This window comes from Erpetoichthys calabaricus, chromosome 5 (genome assembly GCF_900747795.2).
Source record: "Erpetoichthys calabaricus chromosome 5, fErpCal1.3, whole genome shotgun sequence".
NCBI classification, from domain to species: domain Eukaryota; kingdom Metazoa; phylum Chordata; class Cladistia; order Polypteriformes; family Polypteridae; genus Erpetoichthys; species Erpetoichthys calabaricus.
Window position 1 is genome coordinate 35,105,953 of NC_041398.2, and position 25,196 is coordinate 35,131,148.

At 40.3% G+C, this 25,196-nt stretch overlaps 1 protein-coding gene across 1 annotated transcript in view; it reads right to left on the minus strand.

The window, feature by feature from the left end:
* Positions 1–25,196, minus strand: part of LOC114651620 (sperm flagellar protein 1-like) — a 120,678-nt gene that overhangs the window by 33,684 nt on the left and 61,798 nt on the right. Inside the window, exon 4 of the mRNA XM_028801441.2 lies at positions 24,090–24,138. Within this exon, the coding sequence (XP_028657274.1) occupies positions 24,090–24,138 (49 nt within the window). The remainder of the gene's footprint in view (positions 1–24,089; positions 24,139–25,196) is intronic.

The following is a 25,196-nucleotide window of genomic DNA, read 5'->3' on the forward strand; positions in this document are numbered from 1 at the left end:
TTATTTTAGTGTTACCAAATAACAGAATATCAAAACACTTTAAATAACTATGTACTTGTTAAATTTGTACAGAACAGGAAGATACCTGTAAATTCGTGTGTTGGTATAATCCACATTATTCTGGTACAAACTGGAAATTGTCATCATATTTAATTAAGATAGAGAAGGAATTGACTGGAATGAAAAGCCTTGGAGAAGGCCAGATGACATACATTGAAAAATTGGACTATACATTTGACATTTTCATTATTTTCCCAGCTGTGCTGTTTAGATTTTCCCATCCATCCATGAGTAAAATAAATCAGCAAGAAAATAAAATAATGTAGCTAGGTAGAACTTTATTTCTCCCCAGGAGATAATTTGACTCAAAATTTGAAGCTCAATAAGATAGATAGATAGATAGATAGATAGATAGATAGATAGATAGATAGATAGATAGATAGATAGATAGATAGATAGATAGATAGATAGATAGATAGATAGATAGATAGATAGATAGATAGATAGATAGATAGGAAAGGCACTATATGATAGATAGATAGATAGATAGATAGATAGATAGATAGATAGATAGATAGATAGATAGATAGATAGATAGATAGATAGATAGATAGGAAAGGCACTATATGATAGATAGATAGATAGATAGATAGATAGATAGATAGATAGATAGATAGATAGATAGATAGATAGATAGATAGATAGATAGATAGATAGATAGATAGATAGATAGATAGATAGATAGATAGCATGGACTGAACACACACCAAGATGACAAAATTAAACAGATGAAACACCTCTGTCTTGGCTGTCCCAGTGCCAGTGAGGCCTGAGGCAGGCTTATTGCTGTTTGTATAAAGGAGCCACAGTAGTGTTTCTTGACTCACATCTGCTGAATAATTAATTGGTTATTCACAATGGCACTAAGTTTTGTTTTAATTCTCTCCTTCACTATTACCTCCAGGGCGTCCAGAGTGTGTCTTATAACTGACTGCCCTTTTAATTAGCTTGTTAATTCGGCGGGCCTTTTTTGTAGTGATGTTACTAGCCCAGCATACCACAGCATAAAAAATTGCACCGGCCATCACAGAGTTACAGAAGATGTGAAGGATGTCACTTCCCAGGTTAAAGGAATGCAGTCTACTATGGAAAAAGAGTGTGCTCTGCCCTTTCTTATATAGTTCCTCTGTGTTTTCAGACTAGTCTAACCTGTCATTAATGTGGACCCCCAAGTACTCTTAGTCCCTGAATAGTGACCCCACATAGAGGCTCTTTGTTGTGGCGCAAGTCAATAAGCAGTTCCTTGGTTTTGCTGATATTAAGATGCAGACAATTCTCTTTGCACCAGGAAATAAACTTCTCCCCCTGACTCCTCTCCTCTGTCTCACCCCCGTTATCAATACACCCCATAAGTGAAGAATCATCTGAGAATTTCTGCAAGTGACATGACCTGGTGTTATATTTGTAGTCAGAGGTGTACAGAGTAAAGAGAAAAGGAGACAGGACTGTTCCTAGTGGTGCTCCAGTGTTGCTCACACAGTCCATGTGTCTTACAAATTGTAGCCTGCCTGACAGATGGTCCATTATCCAGGGCACCACAGGCTTATCCACCTTAATATCTGTGAGATGGCTGGATGGTATTGAAACCACTGGGGAAATCAAAAAACATAATCCTCCCAGTGCTGCTAGTTCTGTCCAGGTGAGAATAAGATTTTTTGAGCAGATCGATAATTACATTCTCCACTCCAATCTTTGTTCGATAGGCAAGTGGTCTACCACAAGAGGACTAAATGATGTGAGATGTGTCTCTGTCTGTAATCATTAGGTGAAGAGGCGTCTGCCTTTTTTGGAAGAGGAACAATGCAGGATGTTTACCACAGTAGTGGCAGTTTCAGGACAAGTGACAGAGGACACTACAACGTTGGTCAGCACAGGCCTTAAGAACTCATGGACTGACTCCATCCAGTCCGCAGCTTTCCCTGTGTGTAGCTTCCTCAGTTGTCTCCTTGCTTGGTCTTCAGTTATGTACAGTTTGCACTGATGGTCAGAGGTGGACTCATCACTATCCATTCCAGTTGATGTAGTAAGAGGGGTTGATGCAATAGGAATGGTGTGGGGAGACTGGTCATTGGAAGAAGGTAGCAGTGGGAGGGAAAATCTATTAAAAAATTAGTTCAGGGTGTTAGCGTTGTCCACATCAGCTTCTAGCACCTCTGGCACAAATTGTTTAAGTCACGTAATTATATTCGGTCCATTCCAGACATCTTTCTATTGTTCTGGGTGAGTTTTTCTTTTCTTTAACTTTGCAAGCTTCCTTTTTTTTACTAAGCTTTATCCTTTGCACTTGATGTGTAGATTATCACAAAAAAGTGTTCATTTAAGCAATGGTGTAACCCCAACAGGGCTATTACAGAATAAGGGTTTAACAAAATGGACATGGCCAAAATATACTGCTGAGGGAGGCAAAAGCTTCAGATCATTTTTGACTTGTAGGGTGTAGCTCAGGATATATTTTGTATGTCTATGTCAAGACAAATACATGCAATGTACAATTTTAATTTAAATTAGACTGAATCTTAGATGGACTGAGGAAGAATGTTTTCTGTACAGTGAAGTCTCTATGTTGGTTATAATAGAAAAATGTTTTAGTGAAAAATTGCTGTATCTTTGTGGCTGTTTAAAAGATGCAAATATATTGTTAAAATGCAAATCTCTCTCAATACTGAGCCCTTTCCATGTATTAAACATTTATATGTGTCACGTTCTGTCATGTGAATCCACACAAATGGCGCAGTGGTAGTGCTGCTACTTTACAGTAAGGAGATTGTGGATTCACTTCCCAGGTCCTCCCTGCATTGACAGCACTTTGGGTAGTGAAAAAAACGCTATATAAATGTAAAGAATTATTATTATTATTTAGAGGCTTCTGTATACTGTACATTGTTCATGTATACACTTACTTAATTTTAAGATTGGTATATATATATATATATATATATATATATATATGTGTGTGTGTGTGCCAAGAAACTTATGTTTTATCTCTATATTGTCTTAGAGCTGCAGCTACCTAGACCTCTAGTCTTGAGGGATGTACTGTATGTGCAACAAGAAACTATTCATTTGAGCAGCCCAGTATCTTACAGTATGTGTGGGTCCGCCTGATTTTGACTTATAGGTAGGAATCGATCGATGAACAGGTCTCAGACACCTGCACAGGGTAAGGAGTAATGTTGGAAAGTTTCATTCAGATGATGGCCATTGGGTCAGGTGATGGGCATTAGGTAATGCTGAAGACCTGCCAAGTGGCCATGATGAGCATGCTGGGAAATATTGATGGGCCTAATTGGAGGCAGGTCCAAAGCTACAAGATGATTGGAAGTCAGATGAGGATGAGTAATGGATTCTATGATATGAACTGTAATAAAAATATGGTTTGCCGATCCTTGGATGCTCGTTTGATTTGAGTCCTTGACTGTATCTTGCAATAAAGCCTGCTGCATTCCTGTGACTCTGAGAAATATAGGGTAAAACTTGGTGACCGACCGACGTGATTACAGTGCCGATCCGAAGGTTGGGACGAGGGTCCGGGAACACACAGATGGTGGCCACCTAATGCAAGGTAAGCGATATTTTCTCGCTGTAAATTGTTTTTGTTGGTTCCACGGAGAACTTGCCCTTTCAACGGTGAAGTGGAAAAGAAAACTTCCTAAAAAAAAAAGGAACTGACAGCACGGAGGAGAGGACAAGTACGCAGAACTGGACGAAGAGCCGATTTGTACTGTTTGCTAAGAGACTTAGTGTGAGTGTGTATGTTAAAAAAAAAAAGCTCGAGCTTTAGGGACTGACGGATAGCTCTGAATTGGTCAGTCAAAGTTCTACAGATAAACGCTCCATTGTGACGACAGTGGAGGACCGGCCAGGAGTATCGCTCTTGCTGAAATCGGGTTGCTCTCTCAGTGAGTCATGCTTGGGCCAGGCTGAGTGCTGGAGCCTGCAACAGGAGAACAGCTGCGCTCGAGCTGAACTTGCGAGAGAGAGTGACCAGAGGAGGTGCTGCGGTCCCGGTGTATATTCTCCCGCTGTGTTGCATTCAGGCCAGCTGATCGCAGGAGGCTGCCAAGCAGCCGCTGTGCTCGATTCAACCTTGAGAGGGAGAGGTGTGTGGAGGTTGGTTTGATCCGAAGCCCCTCTTTCTCGACACCTACAAAAAAACTTCCAGGTGGGAGAATTGACTCCAGGTGAAGACTCGCGGCTACCGCCCCGGATTAGAGGCGGGGGTCTGATACGGGCGGGCGATAATCCCTGTAGAGATAGCACTCTAATTCTGTGTTTGTAGTGCACTGGAGAGGGCTGAATCGAGACAGGTGGTGTGCATGAGAGACAGTGTGAGGGAGAGACAGCATTAGAATTGTGCCATTCCCCATCCCTGAATAAGGAATGACTGACTAACTGCATGTGCTCCGCTACACTGTAAAAAACATCAGTAAATTTAACAGTAAAATACTGTAAATGGTGAAAGTAAAATCCATCCATCCATCCATCCATCCATTTTCTAACCCGCTGAATCCGAACACAGGGTCACGGGGGTCTGCTGGAGCCAATCCCAGCCAACACAGGGCACAAGGCAGGAACCAATACTGGGCAGGGTGCCAACCCACCACAGAAAGTAAAATGCCTTTTCTGAAAAAAAGGAAAGTTACGTTATGTTCTACTAAAAATTACTTGAATATTTTTAACAGTACGTTTCATTAGTTTTTACAGCCAAGTTCTGTAAAATCGATATTTTTCTATCTTTCTCTAACATACCGTTTACAATTAGACTGAAAAAATCTCTGTTAATTTTACAGTGTAAAACGGTTAAATAGCGAAGGTAAACAACGGTAAAATGTAAAACGATAAAGCGCTGTTTCAGTAACACCGGAAGTTACGATATTTGCATGAGAACACGCCCCCTTCTGAACCGCATACCTTTGCACAGTAGGAGGAATAAAACTTAAAACAAAGTTAGCAGACTTATTTTTCCCAGCGTGCTGAAGGTTTTTTGAGGTTATGGAAGCTGATTCATGGTGGGTTGTATTCGATAAGCTGGCACACCGGTAGGGCACCATACACCACTAAAGCAAACTTTACTTCTCCATCAGACAATGTGCTCTGGCTTCCTGAAAAATGTAATTGTTTTTTTTTGTTCTTTATTTCGCCTTATACAATTTCTTGTATTAGGAATTTGGTAGTTTTCGCATACCCCTTGGGGTCAGAGGGCAGGGTCAGCCATTGTACAGCGCCCCTGGAGCAATTACAGGTTAAGGGCCTTGCTCAAGGGCCCAGCAGAGTAGGATCTCTTTTGGCAGTGACGGGGATTTGAACCGGCAACCTTTGGGATACCAGTGCAGATCCTTAGCCTCAGAGCCACCACTCCATTTTCAACGTGTATGATTAAATTATAATACTTTCTAATGGTTTATTGATTGGCATATTTATTCAAGTGAATGGATTTCTGGCTATGGTTAAACATTCCCTTCTGATGGAAGGTGTTGTAAAGAAAAAGCAGTTATTTATTACAAAGTTATACCATATACCTAAAAATAGTGTCACTTTATTTATTACGGTAAAATTCTGGCAACCCAGCTGCCAGTATTTTACCGAACATTTAACATTATTTATTTTACAGTGTATCTCTCAGTGGTAATAAAATAAGCCACAGGACCGGGGACAAGTGTGAGTGCGAAAGAGCACTGGGACCCGAGTAGCGGGTATAACGAGAGACGCGGTAAAGTAAACACATAACAAGTGTGAGTGCGCCAAGAGGGAAGATTGTCCATTTTTTATTCATATGAACTGATCGCTTATAAGAATAAGTGAATAAGTGAACTTTATTGTCATTCATACCATACAACAGTACAACAACGGATGCATAGCTGAACGAAATTGCGTTTCTCCAGGCTCAATGTGCAGACATACTCGTAAAAGAAAGGTGCATAAAAGACAAGTGCACGCAACACAACATACAGACATTACAAACATTTCACTTCTTACACAGAAAGTAGGTAAGCTAGCGTGAGACAGCACAAGGCACCACAATACAAACAATAAAAACAAAAGATATATATAAATGTAAGCCAGACAGTGGGTGAAATATAATATGAAAGAAAATATTGCACATCGTTTCACAGTTATTGTGATATTGCACTATATGGATACAATATTTATACATAATATATACAATATAGACAATGTAATATTATACAATATTATAATACAATATAATGTAAACTTAAGACCTATTTGTGGTAATAAAGTGCACAGTAAGTAAGAGAGCAAAAGGACAAAGCTTATTTAACAGAGTTTAGTATTCTGAAGGCCTGGGGGAAGAAGCTCCTGTTAAATCTGGTCGTTCTGCAGTGCATACTGCGGTAACGTTTTCCAGAGGGCAGAAGTTCAAACAGCCAATGTGCCGGGTGTGTGGGATCTTTTATGATCTTAATGGATCTGCTCTGGCAACGTGAGTAGTATAATTCTTGAACAGATGGGAGTGAGGACCCGATGATTTTCTCCGCTGTCCTCACCACTCTTCGAAGTATCTTCTGTTCAGCGACAGTGCAGCTACCATACCAAACTGAGATGCTGCTCGTACTTTCTATACTTTCTGTAGGAGTTTTATGTGGAAGATTATTGGCTGGAGATGTCTAAGGGAAGTTAGGGTGTGGAACTTTATTTATGGGTTTGTGATTTAGAGCTATACACGCTGACGTGATCGCAGTTGTGGAGGAAGTACTGTTATAGGGAAAAGGGATTTTGTGCCTGGGAAACAAGAGCAAAAGTAGGATTGAACGTAATCACAGGCAGAACTCGGCGTAGAATAGAAGTGGTGGAGGTGGGGTGTCTGGGAAGGAGATTGTGCTTGCCTTGGAAGAAAACCACTTACGAATGTCCAGACAGCACAGGTTGACAGGAAGATGGGTGGTGCTTAAAGAAGCCAGATACCTTGCACGAAAGTTGGATAGAGATAAGAAAACTGAAAGTAACAAAAGGAAGGTTGAAGGAAGAACTAGGCTTAGTGGATCAGTATCCAAAGAGAGCCATTTCAGTATATTTGAAGGCTGAGTCCCACTATAGAAAAGTAGTGCAAATATATTTGGGAGACGATAAATTGTAAGAGAGCTGACGTAGGGAGATTTATGGTACACAGAGAGCACAGATCGTTGAAAGGGTCCTGCGAGTAACGAATGGTATAAGTACTTACTTTTGGAGTGATGAGTTTTCTGAGGATATATTTAGGCCACATAAACCGGTACACTGCAGAGGCGAAGGACTTTTTTTTAGACCATTCACGGAACTCGCTAACCTAACCTAAGAGGGGTTCAGGAAGAGTGACCATATATCGTTTGCGAAGCTTTGATTGAAAAGAATTGGATTGTAGACAAGTTGGGTCCCACACTAGAAGAAATAATAAAGTTGGATTGACTCGATTTTGTTGAATACACTTTCAGGGGCATTTGGATGCTTATTTGAAGAAGGGTGTAAATCAAGACTTTGAGAGGAGAGTAGTAAGATAACACTAAAAGAAAAATTTGTGAATATATAGACTGTGTGTATATGTATGTATTTGTGTGGAAAAAGAATATAATCATAAGGGTCAAAAAAGCAACATGTATCGTATTTGTTTCTAAAGGTACATGACGCACGCTAACGTTTGTGTGTGTCTCTGTGTTGAACTTACTCAGTGTGTGTGCGCGTCTTTAAAACCTTATCTTTTCATTGGGGCTGTGTGACTTGAAATCAGCTTTTTCAAACTTAATTGTGTGCGAGCTTGGTCAGATTGGTATGTGTGTGCGTGAGGGGAGGAGACGAAACACAGAGACCTCTGGGTAATGTAGTTCAATCGTAAATTGCTGAAACTACAGTATATTGTGCACATAAATTCTCAAATATAACATCTAAATTCCCAGAGCTCTGAGCTACTTTGGGTTAAAATGAGTTTTAAATATGTGTAATATTTGATAAAATGAAAACGTCTCCACTTTTGGTTATAAAAATGTTTATAAATGTGCAAAGCATCTTTGCTTCAGATCCCGATGAAGTCTTAGGGAAAGATGTTCTTTTGATAAGTGTAAAATAAAAGGGAGACCGTTTCTTTTCTTTCCTTTCTTGTTTCTGGTGTGTGTGTGTGTGTGAGAGAGAGAGAGAGAGAGAGAGAGAGAGAGAGAGAGGTTGTGTGTTTTGGGAACTATTATGGTGGAGTGTGTGGTGGCGCTGAGGTTAACAAACTTGCCCGACAATGGGAAGTGACGGTTCAAGCTTATATGTTCTTTGTGTTGAGTTGGTGTATTCTCTGTGCCTGCGTGGCTTTCTCTGGGAGGCTTTCTTGCTGTGGTATCATACCGCGTGGTTTCTCGACGGTTGGATTTGTCCTTGTTGTCACAGAATCGGACCAGCGCCGTATAGACCTGGGGTGTATTTTCCGTACGCTTAAATCATCCGAGATCAGATGTCTCATCTTGGATGAGTTAATGCCGGTGAAACTCATCCGGGATAAGTCGGTTTTTCAAACGCAGCTGTGTATTAGATTAGTCTAGCTGGATCTAATCATCCGAGATGAATGCGCGCGCCGCGCTGAGTGAAAAGCCCATATATATTGAGTATAGAAAACATGATCAGCAAGTCTTTGATAGGCTGCCTGCAACAAAATGACGAAAGAACGGGCGCATTTTTTTTTTCACACAAGCGGAGCAAGACCTTTTAAGATTTAATATGCACAAGGGGTAACACTGCAAAAGCAGCCCAAACCAGAAAAGACGGCTGGCAAAAAGTGGCCTACAAATTAAACTCTAAGTAGTGTGCATTGTACTTAATGAAGGCAGCGTTTCATTTCCTATGTGTCAGATTAATTATTATTTAATATGTTATAATTTCAGATCAAACGTGAGCACAAGGAGAACACGGGAACAGGTTAAAGTGAAGTACAAGAATATACTTCAAACTGGTAAATATTGGTATATAACTATTTAAAGAATTGTTGACATAACGAATCATATATAATGTAAACATTAATTTTAAAGCTAATAAGAAGGCAGACAAGCAAAAAACAGGTGGAGGTCCACGCGGTCCCGACCTAACCCCTGCAGAAGAGTTGGCTCTCCAGCAAAATGCCCATCGCCCTGTTTCTGAGGGCATTCCACGGGGAAGCTCCTCCTCAGAACCAGTGGCAGGATGCTTTATTTCAGGTAAAGGACGGTCATTGCATATATTTGTCCTCAATGTGTGCCATAGGTATGTTCCATATAGCCCTCTTTTTTTTTTTTTTGTTGGGTCATTTGCAGTGAATGTGATATCCCTAGAACCTGTGTCTGACCAATGAGATATTGACGAAGGTCAAATATTTGATGAAGACACTGTGTCTGATTATTCATCAGGAGGAGAGGTACATTTTCCAAATAATGTTTGATCAAACTCCACTCTGATCAGTCTCATGTGCCCTGATCACATTTGGAAATTCTGGGTAATGAGAATGTTAGGCTGATTGTGAGATTCTTCATGGAACTTTGGGTGTTTTTGCCTGTCTATTACTTACCTGCAATGGCATGAAACGCCTCTTTTATTGTCTGCATACGCAGGTGTCCAGGAAACACTATGCAAACCCGAAGGGAATATTTCAGAGGGCGGCACGGTGGCGCAGTGGTAGCGCTGCTGCCTCACAGTTAGGAGACCCGGTTCGCTTCCCGGGTCCTCCCTGCGTGGAGTTTGCGTGTTCTCCCCGTGTCTGCGTGGGTTTCCTCCGGGCGCTCCGGTTTCCTCCCACAGTCCAAAGACATGCAGGTTAGGTGGATTGGCGATTCTAAATTGGCCCTAGTGTGTGCTTGGTGTGTGGGTGGGTGTGTTTGTGTGTGTCCTGCGGTGGGTTGGCACCCTGCCCAGGATTGGTTCCTGCCTTGTGCCCTGTGTTGGCTGGGATTGGCTCCAGCAGACCCCCATGACCCTGTAGTTAGGATTCAGCGGGTTGGAAAATGGATGGCTGGATGAATATTTCAGAGCCAAACAGATTTTACGAATTGCCTGGCAAACTGCACTTTTAGATAGATTTTCCGCATCGCCTACAGTATATCCATCCATCCATTTTCCAACCCGCTGAATCTGAACACGCAAACTCCACGCAGGGAGGACCCGAGAAGCGAACCCGGGTCTCCTAACTGCGAGGCAGCAGCGCTACCACTGCGCCACCGTGCCGCCCCCTACAGTGTATGTATAATCGTCAAATCGTTAACAATTACATCCGGCTAAAGGAGTAATCCACGTATGAAAAATACCCCCCAGCTAGTGTCATGAGAGGGTGTTTGATGTTTGCTTGTCCTAATCAGTAAATAAGGTAACTGAGAGCAGAACTTGCTCTTCTTCAAAATTCATTTCTTTTTTGTTTTCTTTGCTGCATTGTTTGTTTTCAAACATAGTGTGTGTGTGTGTGTAAATAGATGTCTTAACGTGTGGCGAATTGGGAGACAGTTAATATAAGCCAGTGAGATAAAGGGTGTGGTAATGTTTTAAATAAAAATTAATACTGGGGTGAGTTTGAATGTGATAAAGACGGTTTGAATGATTTTATGTACGTGTGTTAAAGGGATGATCCCTGTGCGTGCATTTAAAACAAGTATAAGCGTGTTTGAGAGTGTTTGTTTCAATTAAAGGACCTCTTTATGCTAAATAAAAGAGATATGAACAAGTGATGTAAAAGGTCTCACTGTAAAATAAAAAAAAAGTTAACTAAACTCAAATAAGTTAGTAAACTGCGGAAGATATAACATGATAGTTTACAGAACTCAGAATCAATTTTACTGATCCATTTTGCTACTTTACTTAAAATACCAGGTTGAGAAAACTCAAGTACAATTAACGGGATACATAAAAGCTGCACATGCTCAGTTGAGATGCACTGCTTGGAATTGCCTGGGAATCTGCATCGCCAGTAGGAGCGTGTTCTGAGTATAAGGTAAGTTATTTTACACTGTATCACTGAATTAATTTGATTAAACATGATTACTATCAAATATTACATTAGTTGTTGGTTTGACATGGTTTTGTGTGTGTGTGTTTTGGGGGTTCCGTCCAGGGAATAGTACATGGAATCAGGTATAAAGGAGGTATGATTATTTCTACAGGGAAGTATGGAGGACTGCTCAAGTTTCACAAGATTGTAAAAATAGTTGTGGAATTCCTCTGTGAAAACTTTAGATCCTAGTATGTTGAGCATCTGAGATCATATGAGCTTGAGGAGAGTAGGTATGCTGTTATTTATGACATCTTGTCTCTTAATGATCTCAATGATTTTCACCCCTTGTCAGCATACCTAGTGAGTGGGAAGTTGTTTGTATCCCCGAAGAAGTTCCTGCTCCATTAACTGGTAAGACTGAATTTTAATTGATTGAACTTGTGACTATTGTGGTGGATGGGGGCAGATATTTAGCCTTATTTAGCCTTACCCTATGTCTGTGGATATGCTTTGTTTCCAGGTTGCTAGAGCTCCTCAAGTTGCTCTCTGATGCATCCGACAATTAAAACGTATGAGGTATCCAAATGCATCTTTAATTTATATGGTAGATGGTTATAAATGTTTGCAAGAGCTGCTGTTTCAGTTAATAACATAATGCTAAAATCACAGACATTTCACTTATCCTAATATGTACAGGGTATGTTTTCTTTAGAATTTATGACAATGCTTCTGTGTGTCATAATATCCCCAATAAATAGTAGGAAAATCAGCATCGCTGAGCCACTCATGACTTTGGAAAACCTTAAAGAAATTCTCCAAGGGAGACTTCAAATTAAGGAGAGATTTAGTCTCCAGTATGAGGACCCAGAATTTGGCAATGAGCTCTGCAATTTAACGGATATTGCAGAATTGCCGGTAGAAAAGGCAACTTTGAAAGTGATTTACCCTGACTCATACCCAGACCCTGACACAGCGGGTGCATCCATGTCATCTCTTGACACAGCATCTGTATCTGAGTTATCACACTATCCAAGCATAACCACAGAGTCATCTACAAACAGGAGTGGTCAGTGGCCAGTGGCCAGTCCCTTTTCCCATCTCATCCTTTTCCTTAGATGTAGAAAGTCAGCTACAGAAGGGCAATGAAGAATAAAAGAATTCAAAGACTCTTTCAGACATTACAATTGCAATGAAAAAAGACATTCTGGAAAAAATTGCACAGGCTGTGTCCAGTATCACAGCTCCTCCATCTAAGGAAGAGAGAGATTCTCTTTGCAGTGGCACTTGTCCAGAAGCACCCCTGCCTCCTTGAGCCAGGTTCAGGAGAGGGTTGGCAGGGAATGGAGACAGAGGTATCGCTCTCAAAATAGGAAATTATGACACTGCACTACACAGTGCAGGATGCAAAGAAGTGGCAGTAAATTTAAGGAAGTGAAGGAAGGAGTGTAATAAATACAGCTTGAAAAAACCACGATGATCAGAAGTTAATTTCTTGCCCGACTACCCGCCTTGTGAGAATGAAGACACACTGGACAAGGAAAGAGAGGCAATTAAGGCAAAGATGGAAAAAATGAGTCCAAACATTGCATTTGTAAATGAGAGTATGGAGTAGATCTTTTTCTTGCGCAGGAAGGAGGTAGTTGAGCAGGCTTCACCTGTTGCCCTAGTCAAAGAAAGATGGCCTGCACTGTTCTTGGAAAATCAGGTTAGTATGTGGATTGTGCTCTTTTTAAGAAGGACTACACCCTTCTTTAAGAATGACTAACTGTCATTGTTTCACTAAACTCCTTTCTTTTCTGTTTCTCTCAAGATATGCTGTGAGTTTCACAGAATTACAAGTATGCACCTGAAGAGAGTGTTCCTTACTGCATTGTACAAATACACCCCGAAGCTCTTGAAAATGTACAGAATCCGAACAGCCCGTTATGGAGAACAGATGCAAGTTCTTCTTGATGAGCTAGACAAACCGGTTTGTTGTTCAGATCTAACCAACCTTTCTTTCTACTTATAGCGGATACATGCTTTCAAACCTGTTCGCTGTCATCAACCTGATAGGGGCTTAATGCCCATTTAATTTGTTCACTAAGGTTTTTACAAACGTGGTCTATACATAGACACCATTTGAAAGCTAACAATCCTATTTTATTTAACCAATATGCTGAACCAATCCATTCTAATAGTAATGACCACATTTTAAATTTGATAACTGAAGAAAATCATAAACATTATTCTGTACATCATAAAAACAGATAAAACACACCGACACATATAAGCCTTGAAGTGTTTGAACTGACATTCAGCATTCAGATAGAAATTTTGTTAAATAAAGTAATGGTTTAAAGTTAGTTTCCTCATTTGCTGATATGTTTATTTCTTCAGACTTCAGACATTATAAAGCACAAGCATGCTGTTGCCCTAAGAGGTCTCCCCTCGTTTTTAAGAGATGATGCAAGTACAGTTCTGAAGACCTGTTTTGTAAGTATACATAAAATATTTTAAAAATGTTTGGTTTTAATCATTTAAAAAGTGTCCTGTATAATCAGTGCACCATCATACATGAAAATGATTTTACATTAAAATAATGTCTAATTCAGGATTTCTTTCCTGACAGTCACATAAATGACTAAACATAACTGTAATGGGTTGTTTTACTAAATAGTGGAATATTAAAAACCTAAGCTGAAGGCTTTTTCAAGTATTTCTGTATGTCTTCAGAATTGTATCTGGAACCTTTTTATTTTTTGTTATAGGCATATGAGACCATCTGAGCTATGCCTAGGAAAATATAAGAAAAGAAATATTTAGACATTCATTTAGAAGGTTTAAAGAATCCATGAATAGGCTGGTGTTTAATGGATATATACAGGGCTGGATTTTCCTATAGGCTAACTAGGCTTCAGCCTAGGGCCTCAAGATCAAGAGGGGCCTACATTCAAATTGTTAGCAAAATTAAAATTACACTATTCTAAAAACAGTGAACACTAAAACACTGAACCGAAAATAAGGAGAAATTCTACGCATATGACTAATAAACAAACATAAAAATGTATTGGTTAAGATCAACGTGTATTACGTATTTTATTATCTCTCATGTAATTTACAAACTTAAAAATGGAAGGTGAAAGGGCCTCATAAGTGGAATAGCCTAGGGCCTCTTTTCATATAAATCCGGCCCTGGATATATATAACACACAATACTAGTAAGACAAGCCATTACATTTATATTTGTTAAACATTTGCCACCAAGGCTGCATACAGAGCAGAGTTGGTACATGTTTAAGAACTAGGACTGAAACTTATGATCAGTGTTCTCCTGCCATATTACATCAGTGCTTTACAAAAATAACACAATCCCTGCTAAACAAGTTTTTTTTTAATGTTTCATACAGACTACAGATTCTGAAGAGTCCTTCACAAAGGATGTAAAAATAGCAATCCTTGTTTTCATAGATGACAGAGCTACTCAACATTCACAGACAGATGCTGTTGACTTTGCCATTGTACCTGAAGACAACATTGTCATCAAAAAATATCAGTGACTCACCAACTGTATTTTTTCTCCTCATTGGCCTGCTATATGCCCTGAACATTGAATATCCGAAAGAGATTAAATACACCTTTGAAATAATCCAGAAAACCTTTTAAGGGATTGGCAGCAATTACTCACGAAGGGCCCTCTCTTTCAAAAATAAGCTCCTGCAGTAATTCTCTGAGACCTGTCATTGTCTTCAGAGACATTTTAAAATGTGTATGGCCTTTTGGTTCCTTTTTTCCAAATAGTTTGTATTTCTTTTATTTTTTGGAAGGCATATTTGCTACATTCCTTTATAGCCCTTCTATACTTTACATCTGGATAAGGTTGGCACCCCATATGTTCATAAAATGAATAAAAACTATGCCTGTTTGTGCATGAAGAAATATTTATACTTCTGCAGTTCTTGAGAAATGAACTATTACATATTAAAATCTTAAGTCTGCACAAATAGAGCAAACTATTTTCAAGATTCATAGGATGCTTAATGTCACATGTTTTAAAAGTAATATTTGATTCTCAAAGTGTATGAGTGCAAATGTTCCTTTTTCATTCACAAATGAAACAGGTTTATGAATTTTCTAAACATGAGGTTCTATTTTCGTGCAGTTTTTGTTTGTGGATTGTTTGTGTGTTTGCATAATTTCATGGTTTATTTGCATATTGTATGCTGTTTTAAGAAGTACTGTTAAGAATTTATTTTTACTTTAAAAAATTGTTCAGTTACTTTTATAATGTGAGGTTTTAGTAGTATATTTTTAATAAATGTTTTATGTGATTTTACTGTACTAAAGCCAATTAGTACAAGATAAACACTCCACAACACAAATGCATAAGTTACAGTAACTTTAAATGTATAATTAGAAGGAATTTAAAACATTGAGTTAATACAATTGGGTTAGTCAATTTAAGTTATAAAGTAGAGGAGACTTATAATATTTAGTTTTAAGTTTATTATACTTGTGGTAAAAAGTAATATTTTGAGTTGAAGTAACTTTTGGTACTTAAGTTTCCTTTACTCCAAATCTTATATAATATATATAATTTTTTTTTTTTTTTTGGAAGTTACTTAATTTTTTTTCCAGTGATAATGCATGGCACTGTGTGAGCGCCCATTTCCTTTGAGTACTGGTCAGGCTCAAATGAAGAGCGGGCTTTTAATAAATAAATAAATAAATAAATAAAAGAAGAATTCAATGGAATGAGACATTGTTTAAAACAGAAAAGAAAGCTGCAGATAACCAGTGGCTTCCAGTCCAGGTGGTGCTCCATCCCAAGATATGTTATTAAACAAAAAAAAGGGATAAAAAAGGGGGGTTGACTAAAAGGAAGATGGACTGAATGGGCCATGTTCCGTGCTTCTATTGTGAGGCGGCTGACCGGAGCTGTGGCCGTAAGGTGGTCGGTGCCTGTCGTGGCGGCAATCCCTGAACCCGTTGGTGGACACCAGTGGTGAGGGATGCCGTCAAGCTGAAGGAGGAGTACTACAGGACCCTTTTGTCCTGTGGGGACTCCAGATGCAGCTAATAGGTACTGGCAGGCCAAGAGGAATGCGGGCTTCGGTGGTTGCGGAGGCAAAAACTCAGGCGTGGGAGGAGTTTGGGGGAGGCCATGGAGAATGACTTCCGGACGGCTTCGAGGAGATTCTGGTCCACCATCTGGCGTCTCAGGAGGGGGAAGCAATGCATTGTCAACACTGTATATGGTGGGGATGGTTGCACTGCTGATCTCGACTCAGGATGTTGTGGGTCGGTGGGGGAAGTACTTCGAAGACCTCCTTAATCCCACTAACATGTCTTTCAATGAGTAGGCAGAGCCTGGGGACTCAGAGGTGGGCTCTCCCATCTGTGGGACTGAGGTCACCGAGGTGGTCAAAAAAAACTCCTTGGTGGCAGGGCCCTGGGGGTGGATGAGATAAGCCCGGAGTTCCTCAAGGCTCTGGATGTTGTAGGGCTGTCTTGGTTGACATGCCCCTGGAAAATCGCATGGACATCGGGGACAGTGCCTCTGGATTGGCAGACCGGAGGGTGTGTTACAACTACAGAGGGATCACACTCCTCAACCTCCCTGGAAAAGTCTATTTGGGGGTCCTGGAGAGGAGGGTCCATCACATAGTTGAATCTCGGATTCAGAAGGAACAGTGTGGTTTTCATCCTAGTCGTGGAACAGTGGACCAGCTCTACACCCTTGGCAGAGTCCTGGAGGGTGTATGGGAGTTTGCCCAACCAGTCTACATGTGTTTTGTGGACTTGGAAAAGGCATTCGACCATGTCCCTCTGGGAATCCTGTGGGGAGTGCTCCGGGAGTATGGGGTACTGGACCCCCAAATAAGGGCTGTTCGGTCCCTGTACAACCGGTGTCAGAGCTTGGTCCACATTGCCGGCAGTAAGACAAACCCATTTCCATTAAGAGTTGGACTCTGCCAGGGCTGCCCTTTGTCACCGGCATTGAGGGGGTCCGGTTTGGTGGGCTCAGGATTGGGTCACTACTTTTTACAGATGATGTTGTCCTGTTTGCTTCGTCAGGCCGTGGTCTTCAGCTCTCTCTGGATCGGTTCGCAGCCGAGTGTGAAGCGGCTGGGATGGGAATCAGCACCTCCAAATCCGAGACCATGGTTCTCAGCCGGAAAAGGGTGGAGTGCCCTCTCAGGATTGGGAGCAAGATCTTGCCCCAAGTGGAGGAGGTCTGGAAACCACTATAAAGGAAAACTTTCGTTTAAAGATTTATTTTTGAATATAATAGCCAAGTTGAGAGGAAAACTGAACATTGTGCTTATCAATTTCAAACTTTATTCTGACTATTAAAAGCAAATTGATTGAGAGACAAACACAGACTGGATTGAAATGATCATTTGTTTTACCGTTAGCAATCTTTCTAATAAGGGGTACCCCCAAAGAAAAATATCACACTTTATGAGACATGATTTTGTGAGATCCATAAGTAGCTACTGAAGAACTGACATGCTGACTAATTATGTGAAAAATTCTAAGTCTTTACACCTGCAGGTGAAAGCTATTTTTCCCTAGTACATCATAGATGACAGCATTTGAAGTTGAACCTGGAGATTGGGCTGTGATAAAGGTCTGCAGATAAAGTAATCATCCCACTCCAAGGAGAACCCAGCCATATCAGAGAGGGGATCAAGTCGTGGATCAGGCCATCAACTGACTACTTGACAACGTATTTAAATTCCAGTCCAAGGCATCCCAGGTCTCAGCCACTAAAAACTCAACTGTGCTGATGACGATTGAGCCCAAAAGATCATCGTGGGCCATGAATTGTAGATGGCATCCATCCACCTTGGACCAAGATTTCTACATATTGTCTCTTTTGCCATGGTTTATTGGACCCCATGACCTGCTTAAATCCACATCAGAGAAGAAATTTTGTCACTCTTCTACTCTGCAGGGCTTGTTATTTTTTGTCAGAGCCCGCTTTAACTCTCTACAGTTTGTCCACTTGTTTGACAATGAGATTTTTGAGTTCTTCCTCCTCTTTTCTGCAGCAACATTTTTCAAAAAGGATTTGAATCATGAAGCTATGGAAGGTATAGATAGAAAAGCTAATTATCTGCAAGGAAAGTGGGGCAAAGGTACTCTTCATGAGCAACATGTATTCATTGAATATTTGTATTAATGGGAATACCACATGATTATTATGAATTCAAAGTGGTTGGGTTTAACTGGTATTGCAAGTTGGATAACGTAATTAAATAATTTTAAAAATGTGATTAGCGTAACATAGTCAGCACCTAGTGTATAAGCAAATGTGTGAGAGTAAAATATTTTTAGATCAGTGTTTTTATATGGTCATTGATACTTAGTATGAGAAGATCAGTTACCTTTAAGGACCAATAATTTATGTAATCTGGAGCTAATCAAAATCTAATCTAATATAGTTTAAAATGTCTATGTGATTATCATCACGGAGGCATTCCAGCATTACTAGTTAAGGCCAGTCCAGTTTAAATATTCATGGTCATCGATTGTAATATTGCAACGAATAATATACAGTTTAACATTTAAGGACATTTATTAATTGAGAAGAATAATAGTAAACCTGTGAGATGATTATATATATATATATATATATATATATATATATATATATATATACCCAACCTCCTGCTGCTCGCGTTGTGAAGAGGGGGGCTGAACGCACCCCAAGGAGATGCAGTCGCTCCTCTGAAACCCCCTCTTAAACGGTGATACAATGGGAAGCAAAAAGTTTTTTTTTTTACCTCCTCTTTGCTTGATCAGCTGCTGGATGGCTGCTGCTGGGTCACGTGATCTGCATCTCACACAGCGCTTCGAACATTTAAAAGCCTGTACAGCAGCTGTCCTACTCTTTGTCTTTTATTTCTGGCCCCGGAATGGTTAAATCTCTTGGCACTCTTGGTTAAGTCTCCTCTCACGGGATGTGAGTTCTTGACATTTGTTAGTTTATAATTTAAAAACAGAATAAGAATCTGAAAATCTAACAACATCACATTAAAGTTCGATAAATTTTGAAAAGAATGATACCAATCATATATATTAGGTTTTAAAATAAGCCCGATTCTAAAGCGTGACAAAATATGTGGAATAAAAATGTCACATAAAATTGTTGCACAAAATTGTTGCACTTTTAAGGCTTAGGATTTTATATATAGAGAGTAGATGTATAAAACTAGTACTTTGGGGGGTAAGGGACACTTACTGTAGGTCAGAATATCTACAACCTTTAGAATAGGATGACAGAATTTAGGCTAACATGTTTATGGCGATATAGGCCAAATGATTAATTTTATGGCTTATTGAGCATAAGTATTATAAAAGATATAATTTGGCCCATAGGAGATGGAGTGTCTTATACATGTAGTGGTGAATGTGCAGTTTGTGAATTGAGAAGCTCAGCTAGTGACAGATAATTTTAAGCATAATGAGAAGCTTGGGTATAACCCTTGCAATTTAAATGTGACCTCAGAGAAGAGCCAATGAGTTGCATTTCAGATTGTAGTGCTGACATCTTCCAAAGGGAGGATTGACACCTACTGTCAACAAAATAACTGTTTATGGTAATAAAGGTAGTTCAAGTTTAAGACCATTTAGGCAACTTTATGGATGAAAGTGTCAGGATGTGAGCATGGTGATGTATATAAGAACTTTATCTCTGATTATTGTATTGTACATTAGTGGCAACATAAAACTAGTAACTTTTGATTTTTTTTTTAAGATAAATATTTATGCTGTCTGTACCGCCACCAACAGTATTATTAAAAGGTTTGATTGCAGGTGAACATAAAGATCTAGGTACATTAAATTAAAAAAAACTTTAGAAGAAGAGAAACTATGACATTGATTCACCAAATTCAGGAATTTGGTTAATGTGTTAATTCTGACATTAAGTATTTAGTGTAAACCAATCTTGAAAACAAGAGGCAGGACCAGCACACTTAGGATTGTCTCCATTTGAATCTAAGAGGATGGGGAGTTATATTTGCCAAAGCAGAAATTATTCTCTTGATTACATTGTTGTGTCCTTGAATGGGATTTTTGCTGCCTGTTGCTAGTTTTCAGATTATTTATTACAAGGACTGCTGTCAAACAGATGAACATCCAAGTTATCGAACTACAGACACCTTCAACTAAGCAAAATCAAAGGCTTCCTGGGTGAAGTTCTGGTAAGCACGCGGTGTGCAAAGTACCTGGGTCGAACTAGTTGTTCCAGTTGTTCACTGGAAAATCTGCACAAAATTGGGAAAGCCACTGGACCAAGTACACTGAACTTTGTTATTATTTGCTGATGTTGTATACTTTTGTTGTTCTATGTAATCTTATATTCTTATGATATCTATCTTATTGAATTTATACTACTGTGTTATAAAACCTCTACTTATTTTACATATTATTATTCTTTTCTATTACTGTATGCCTAAGCTACTGACAGATATAGTGCCTCCCTCAATTCAGCCGGTCAGTGGTCTCTTACTCCTCTCTAGTCTGTGAAAGGGGGAGATGTTTGGCTTCTGTGTCACCAGGAGGAGAGAACAGTCAGCCAGGAGTTATGAAGACTGATGGTGGTCTTGGGTTCAAGACCTAAAAGAAAACTGGCTCCCCTTCTCACCATGTGGGTTGTAAAGTTATCAGGCTACTAGGGAACCCCGAAAGGGGGGAAATATTGAAAAGTATATTCTTAAAGTTGACGAGTTCCATGTATTCAAAGTGTCTTAGTGCACATTATTATAGTAATGGTTAAATCATAAAAAGCCTGCACCTGCCTATTTTATTATTTTTCTCTTTGTAGCTGCAAACCACCAATATCTTGCTATTGAGCTCTTTCCATGTATTAAACATTTACAGTATATGTGTCATGTTCTGTCAGGTCAATCCATGCAAGTGGTGCTGCTACTTTACAGTAAGGAGATTGTAGGTTCATTTACCGGGCCCTCCGTGGAGAGCACTTTGAGTAGTGAAAAAAGCGCTATATAAATGTAAAGAATTATTATTTAGAGGGTTTCAGTGTAGGGCGGCACGGTGGCGCAGTGGGTAGCGCTGCTGCTGCCTCACAGTTAGGAGACCCAGGTTCGCTTCCCGGGTCCTCCCTACGTGGAGTTTGCATGTTCTCTGCATGGGTTTCCACCGGGTGCTCCGGTTTTCTCCCACAGTCCAAAGACATGCAGGTTAGGTGCACTGGCGATTCTAAATTGTCCCTAGTGTGTGCTTGGTGTACGGGTGTGTGTGTGTGTGTGTGTGCCCTGTGGTGGGCTGGCACCCTGCCCGGGGTTTGTTTCCTGCCTTGCGCCCTGTGTTGACTGGGATTGGCTCCAGCAGACCCCCGTGACACTGTAGCTAAGATACAGTGGGTTGGATAATGGAATTATGGATGGGTTTCAGTGTTCATCTCTGTATACATTGTTCAAGTATACACTTACCTCATTTTAAGATTGAAATATATAAAAAACGTCTACATGTGGAAGTGTGTCTGTCTGGCCCAGAAGTGCGAGTCTACAGCATGACACTAAAAGAAAGTGACTATGGTGCCAAAGTGAAACCGCCACCACTAATACACAAGCAAAGCGAGCACATCTCCTCCGAGGAGAGAAAAACTTGCTTAGCCACTGAAAGACAACGGAGGCGAGCTCGTCAGCAAAACGAAACTGCCGAAAAGAGAACCTCGCTTAGCCGCTAATGTACAACCGATGCGATTGATTGATTGAAGTGCCAGAATCCATGGTTTCTAGTAACGTGGGCTTTTTACAGCATGAGCTTATACAGCTAGTCTTATATATAAATGTCTATGCGTGGAAGTGTGTGTGTGTGTGTGTGTGTGTCTGTCTGTCTGTCCAGCCCGGAAGTGCGAGGCTACAGCATGAAGTTCAAAGAAAGCGACTCTGTCACCAAAGTGAAACCGCAGAGAGAAGAGATCGTTGCTTAGCCGCTAATGTACACTATCCATGGCTTCTAGGAATGCTATCTTTTTACAGCATGGGCTTACACAGCTAGTATATTTTATACTGTATATATATGTGTGTGTGTGTGGGTGTGTGTGATGACAAGCCAAGGAAAGTGTGTTTTATAAGAAACAGTGCCATTGTCTTACAGATGCAGCTGCCTAGACCTCTAGCCTTGAGGGATGTGTGTGCAACAAGAAACTATTCATTTAAGCAGCCCAGCATCTTATGTGTGGGTCCACTTGATTACAACTTATAGGTGGGAATCAATCAATAAACAGGTCTCAGACACCTGCACAGGGTAAGGAGTAATGTTGGAAAGTTTCATTCAGATGATGGACATAGGGTCAGGTGATGGGCATTAGGTAATGCTGAAGACCTGTCAAGTGGGCAAGATGAGCAGGACTGTTTTAATTAGGCTCAGAAATATTGATGGACCTAATTGGAGGCAGGTCCATGTGGTGTAGCGGGTCCACAGCTCAAGTCAAAAAGGCCACTTTTTAAATAAACAGTCGCCGCACTCATGGCTTAGAGAGGGGGCATGGTATGTGTGGCCGGAGCGGTTCCCGGGTGATGCATGATGCGGACAGTCCTCACTTTAGTGCACAAGTGAGGAGAGGATTCATCTGCATCCGTAATTGTTTTCCGGGAGCTGCTAATTGCCACATCTGATCCACGTACGTCCCCATAATAAATAGAAGCGTGAGGCGGCTAGGAGAGGGACAGAGAAGAGAAGAGAGAAGAGGAAAGAGAGAGAATGGGAGGTTAAGGGAGAAGAAGGCTGGAGAAGTTTGAAGCAGGCACGAGCAACCGAGAACAGGCTCGTTTGAGCAATGGCAGGCAGCTGGTAGGAGAGCCCCGGAGGAGTCTGGCCAACTCTCTGAGGGAGCAGATTGAAGCAGTCACTCCAGCTGAGCAATTGGGAGGAGCTGGAGTAACTGGCAGTGGAGACGACTGGCCGTCTAAAGGAGCGGAGTCGTGGAGGCTTTGAGCGTGTTGAGCCCCAGTGTGAGCTCCCTGGCCGCTGGGGAAGAAACCAAGTCTCGGTCCGGTTGGAGCCCAATGTAGCCGGAGATCGGAGGGCTACCGGACCAGTATTGAAGGAGCTGCATATGCTGGTAGGGTGACTCCCATGTTGTGGGAGCCCGGAAGGGAGAAGCAGGAGAGTTGCCGGGTTAAAGAAGCACTTTTTGCACCATCCCCTTGCTTCATTGTTATGCCTCACTGTCCAGCTCATCGGTGACATTACCAACGCTGTCGGGTTCAAGAGTTCCCAGAAGGCAGATGGGAGTATGGAGTGAACCCGCATTGTCACAGTCCAAAGCTACAAGATGGTTGGGAGATGGATGAATAATGGGTTCTATGATAATAACTGTAGTAAAAGTATGGTTTGCACATACTTGGGCGCTCATTTCTTTTGATTTGAGTCTGTGTATGCATCACACAAAGAAATATGATTCTGCCTTCTTAAGAGTCTGTGTGCCTTCTTGACAAAAGTCAGGGCTGATCTGACCTTTGCCACAACAGTGTCAATGCAATTCAGTTGTGCAGTGAAGTGTTGACATAAAACTGAGTACAATCCTACCAGCTTTTGTGGCTCACTTTTAAAACTACAACCCTTAGCTTTCACTCAGCAGCCCCTGCAGCAATTCCCGAAGCTGCCCAATGACCCGGTGTTGCTGGGATTTACAGTTCAAATGAGTAATGCTGCTACTGTGTCATCTGCAGTTTTCCGCAAATAGGCTGAAAAGCTTGCAAAATAATTTCCACTTAATTATTAATGACAAATCGGCAATTAGGCAGATACTTGAATCGTAAACCCTTGAATCACAAGGGCCGACCTGTATATTGAAGATATTTAACAAGGAGCTGGTAGTAGAACGCAGTGATAGATTGTGTAGAAGGAAATAGATATCTAACATGGGAATTGAGATGGAAACATATGATTTTTAAATATAAAAAAAGGTATCTGGTAACAGTTTAGAATGGGGAAAGAGCAGGCAGTTCTATCTTTGTTTTTAATGATAGCAATTGAACACTAACAAAGTGGGCTTTGCAGAACTAATAACATTACATTACAGAAATTAGCAGTTGCAAATCAACAGTTTTCAAAGAAGACAGCATGTCTCACTGATAATGCATACCTGTGCCAGGTTCATTGGAGCCCTGATGTACAGTATTGTGCTTGGTATCCTGAAAAACAATATTAAAACTAAATATCTATTACAATGTAACTATTAAACAAGCAAACAAGAAAAAAGCAAATTAGTCTTGGGCTGAAATCAAAAACAATTAAAATATATAAAGTAGGCATGTTCAATCACAGCTACAGAAGACCCCCTCTGCCACATGTAGAAAAAAGGAAAATGGAAATGGTCGGACAGGACCAGGAGAAGAGGAAGGGAAATAAAGAAGTCCAGAGACAAAACTAGAGTCAGAGAAACAAAGAAAACCAAATGACAAGCCAGAAACCCAAACTCAGAGTCAAATTAGAATACACAGAAAATCTTTTTAACCCTGAAATCAGTAAAGAAACCACCTCCTACCACAAAATGATATTTTAAGAAATCCAAAATCTTGTACACCAGGCGTAGCATGTGGCCAATTCAATAGCTGACATCAAGATGCAAAACCTACCAGTTTGACGCACTAACTACAAAATCAAGTACCCCAAAATTTAAATAATAAAGAACCACAAAATTAATATAAAATTACAAAATAAATAATAACAACTAAAATGTAATATTTCTTTACCCAAACTGGAGAAAACTATTACAAAGAACTTCTCTTTATATATTAGTTTATACTCTTCTGATTTTTCAGTGTATTATGTTCACATTTAACAAATTAATTTGGGATTTTTGACAAAGTAAAAGGATGAAGTAGGCAGGTGTGAAAGAAAAATTAACTGCTTGTAAGCGACTTCAGGTTAAGAGCTGACAAAGCCATTTTGCTGTAACGGCAGGTTATTCATACAGGCGTCTGTCATAAGGGTGCAATAAGCTGACCCAGGACAATTTCCAGTTTCTTTAGGAACGCGTATATTTGACACAGGAAAGATGACGTTTCCTTCTTTAGGGTCTATCTGACAAGTAAAAGAAAAATAAGAACAGATGGCCCATTAGTGTAATAAAATAAAATGCTTAAGTAAACAATATTATGCTTTTTGATTAAGTATGGGGAAGGGGTAGAAAGAAGAAATTATGAAAATGGCCTTGCAACGTAGAATCCAGGTATCTGTGAACTGAATA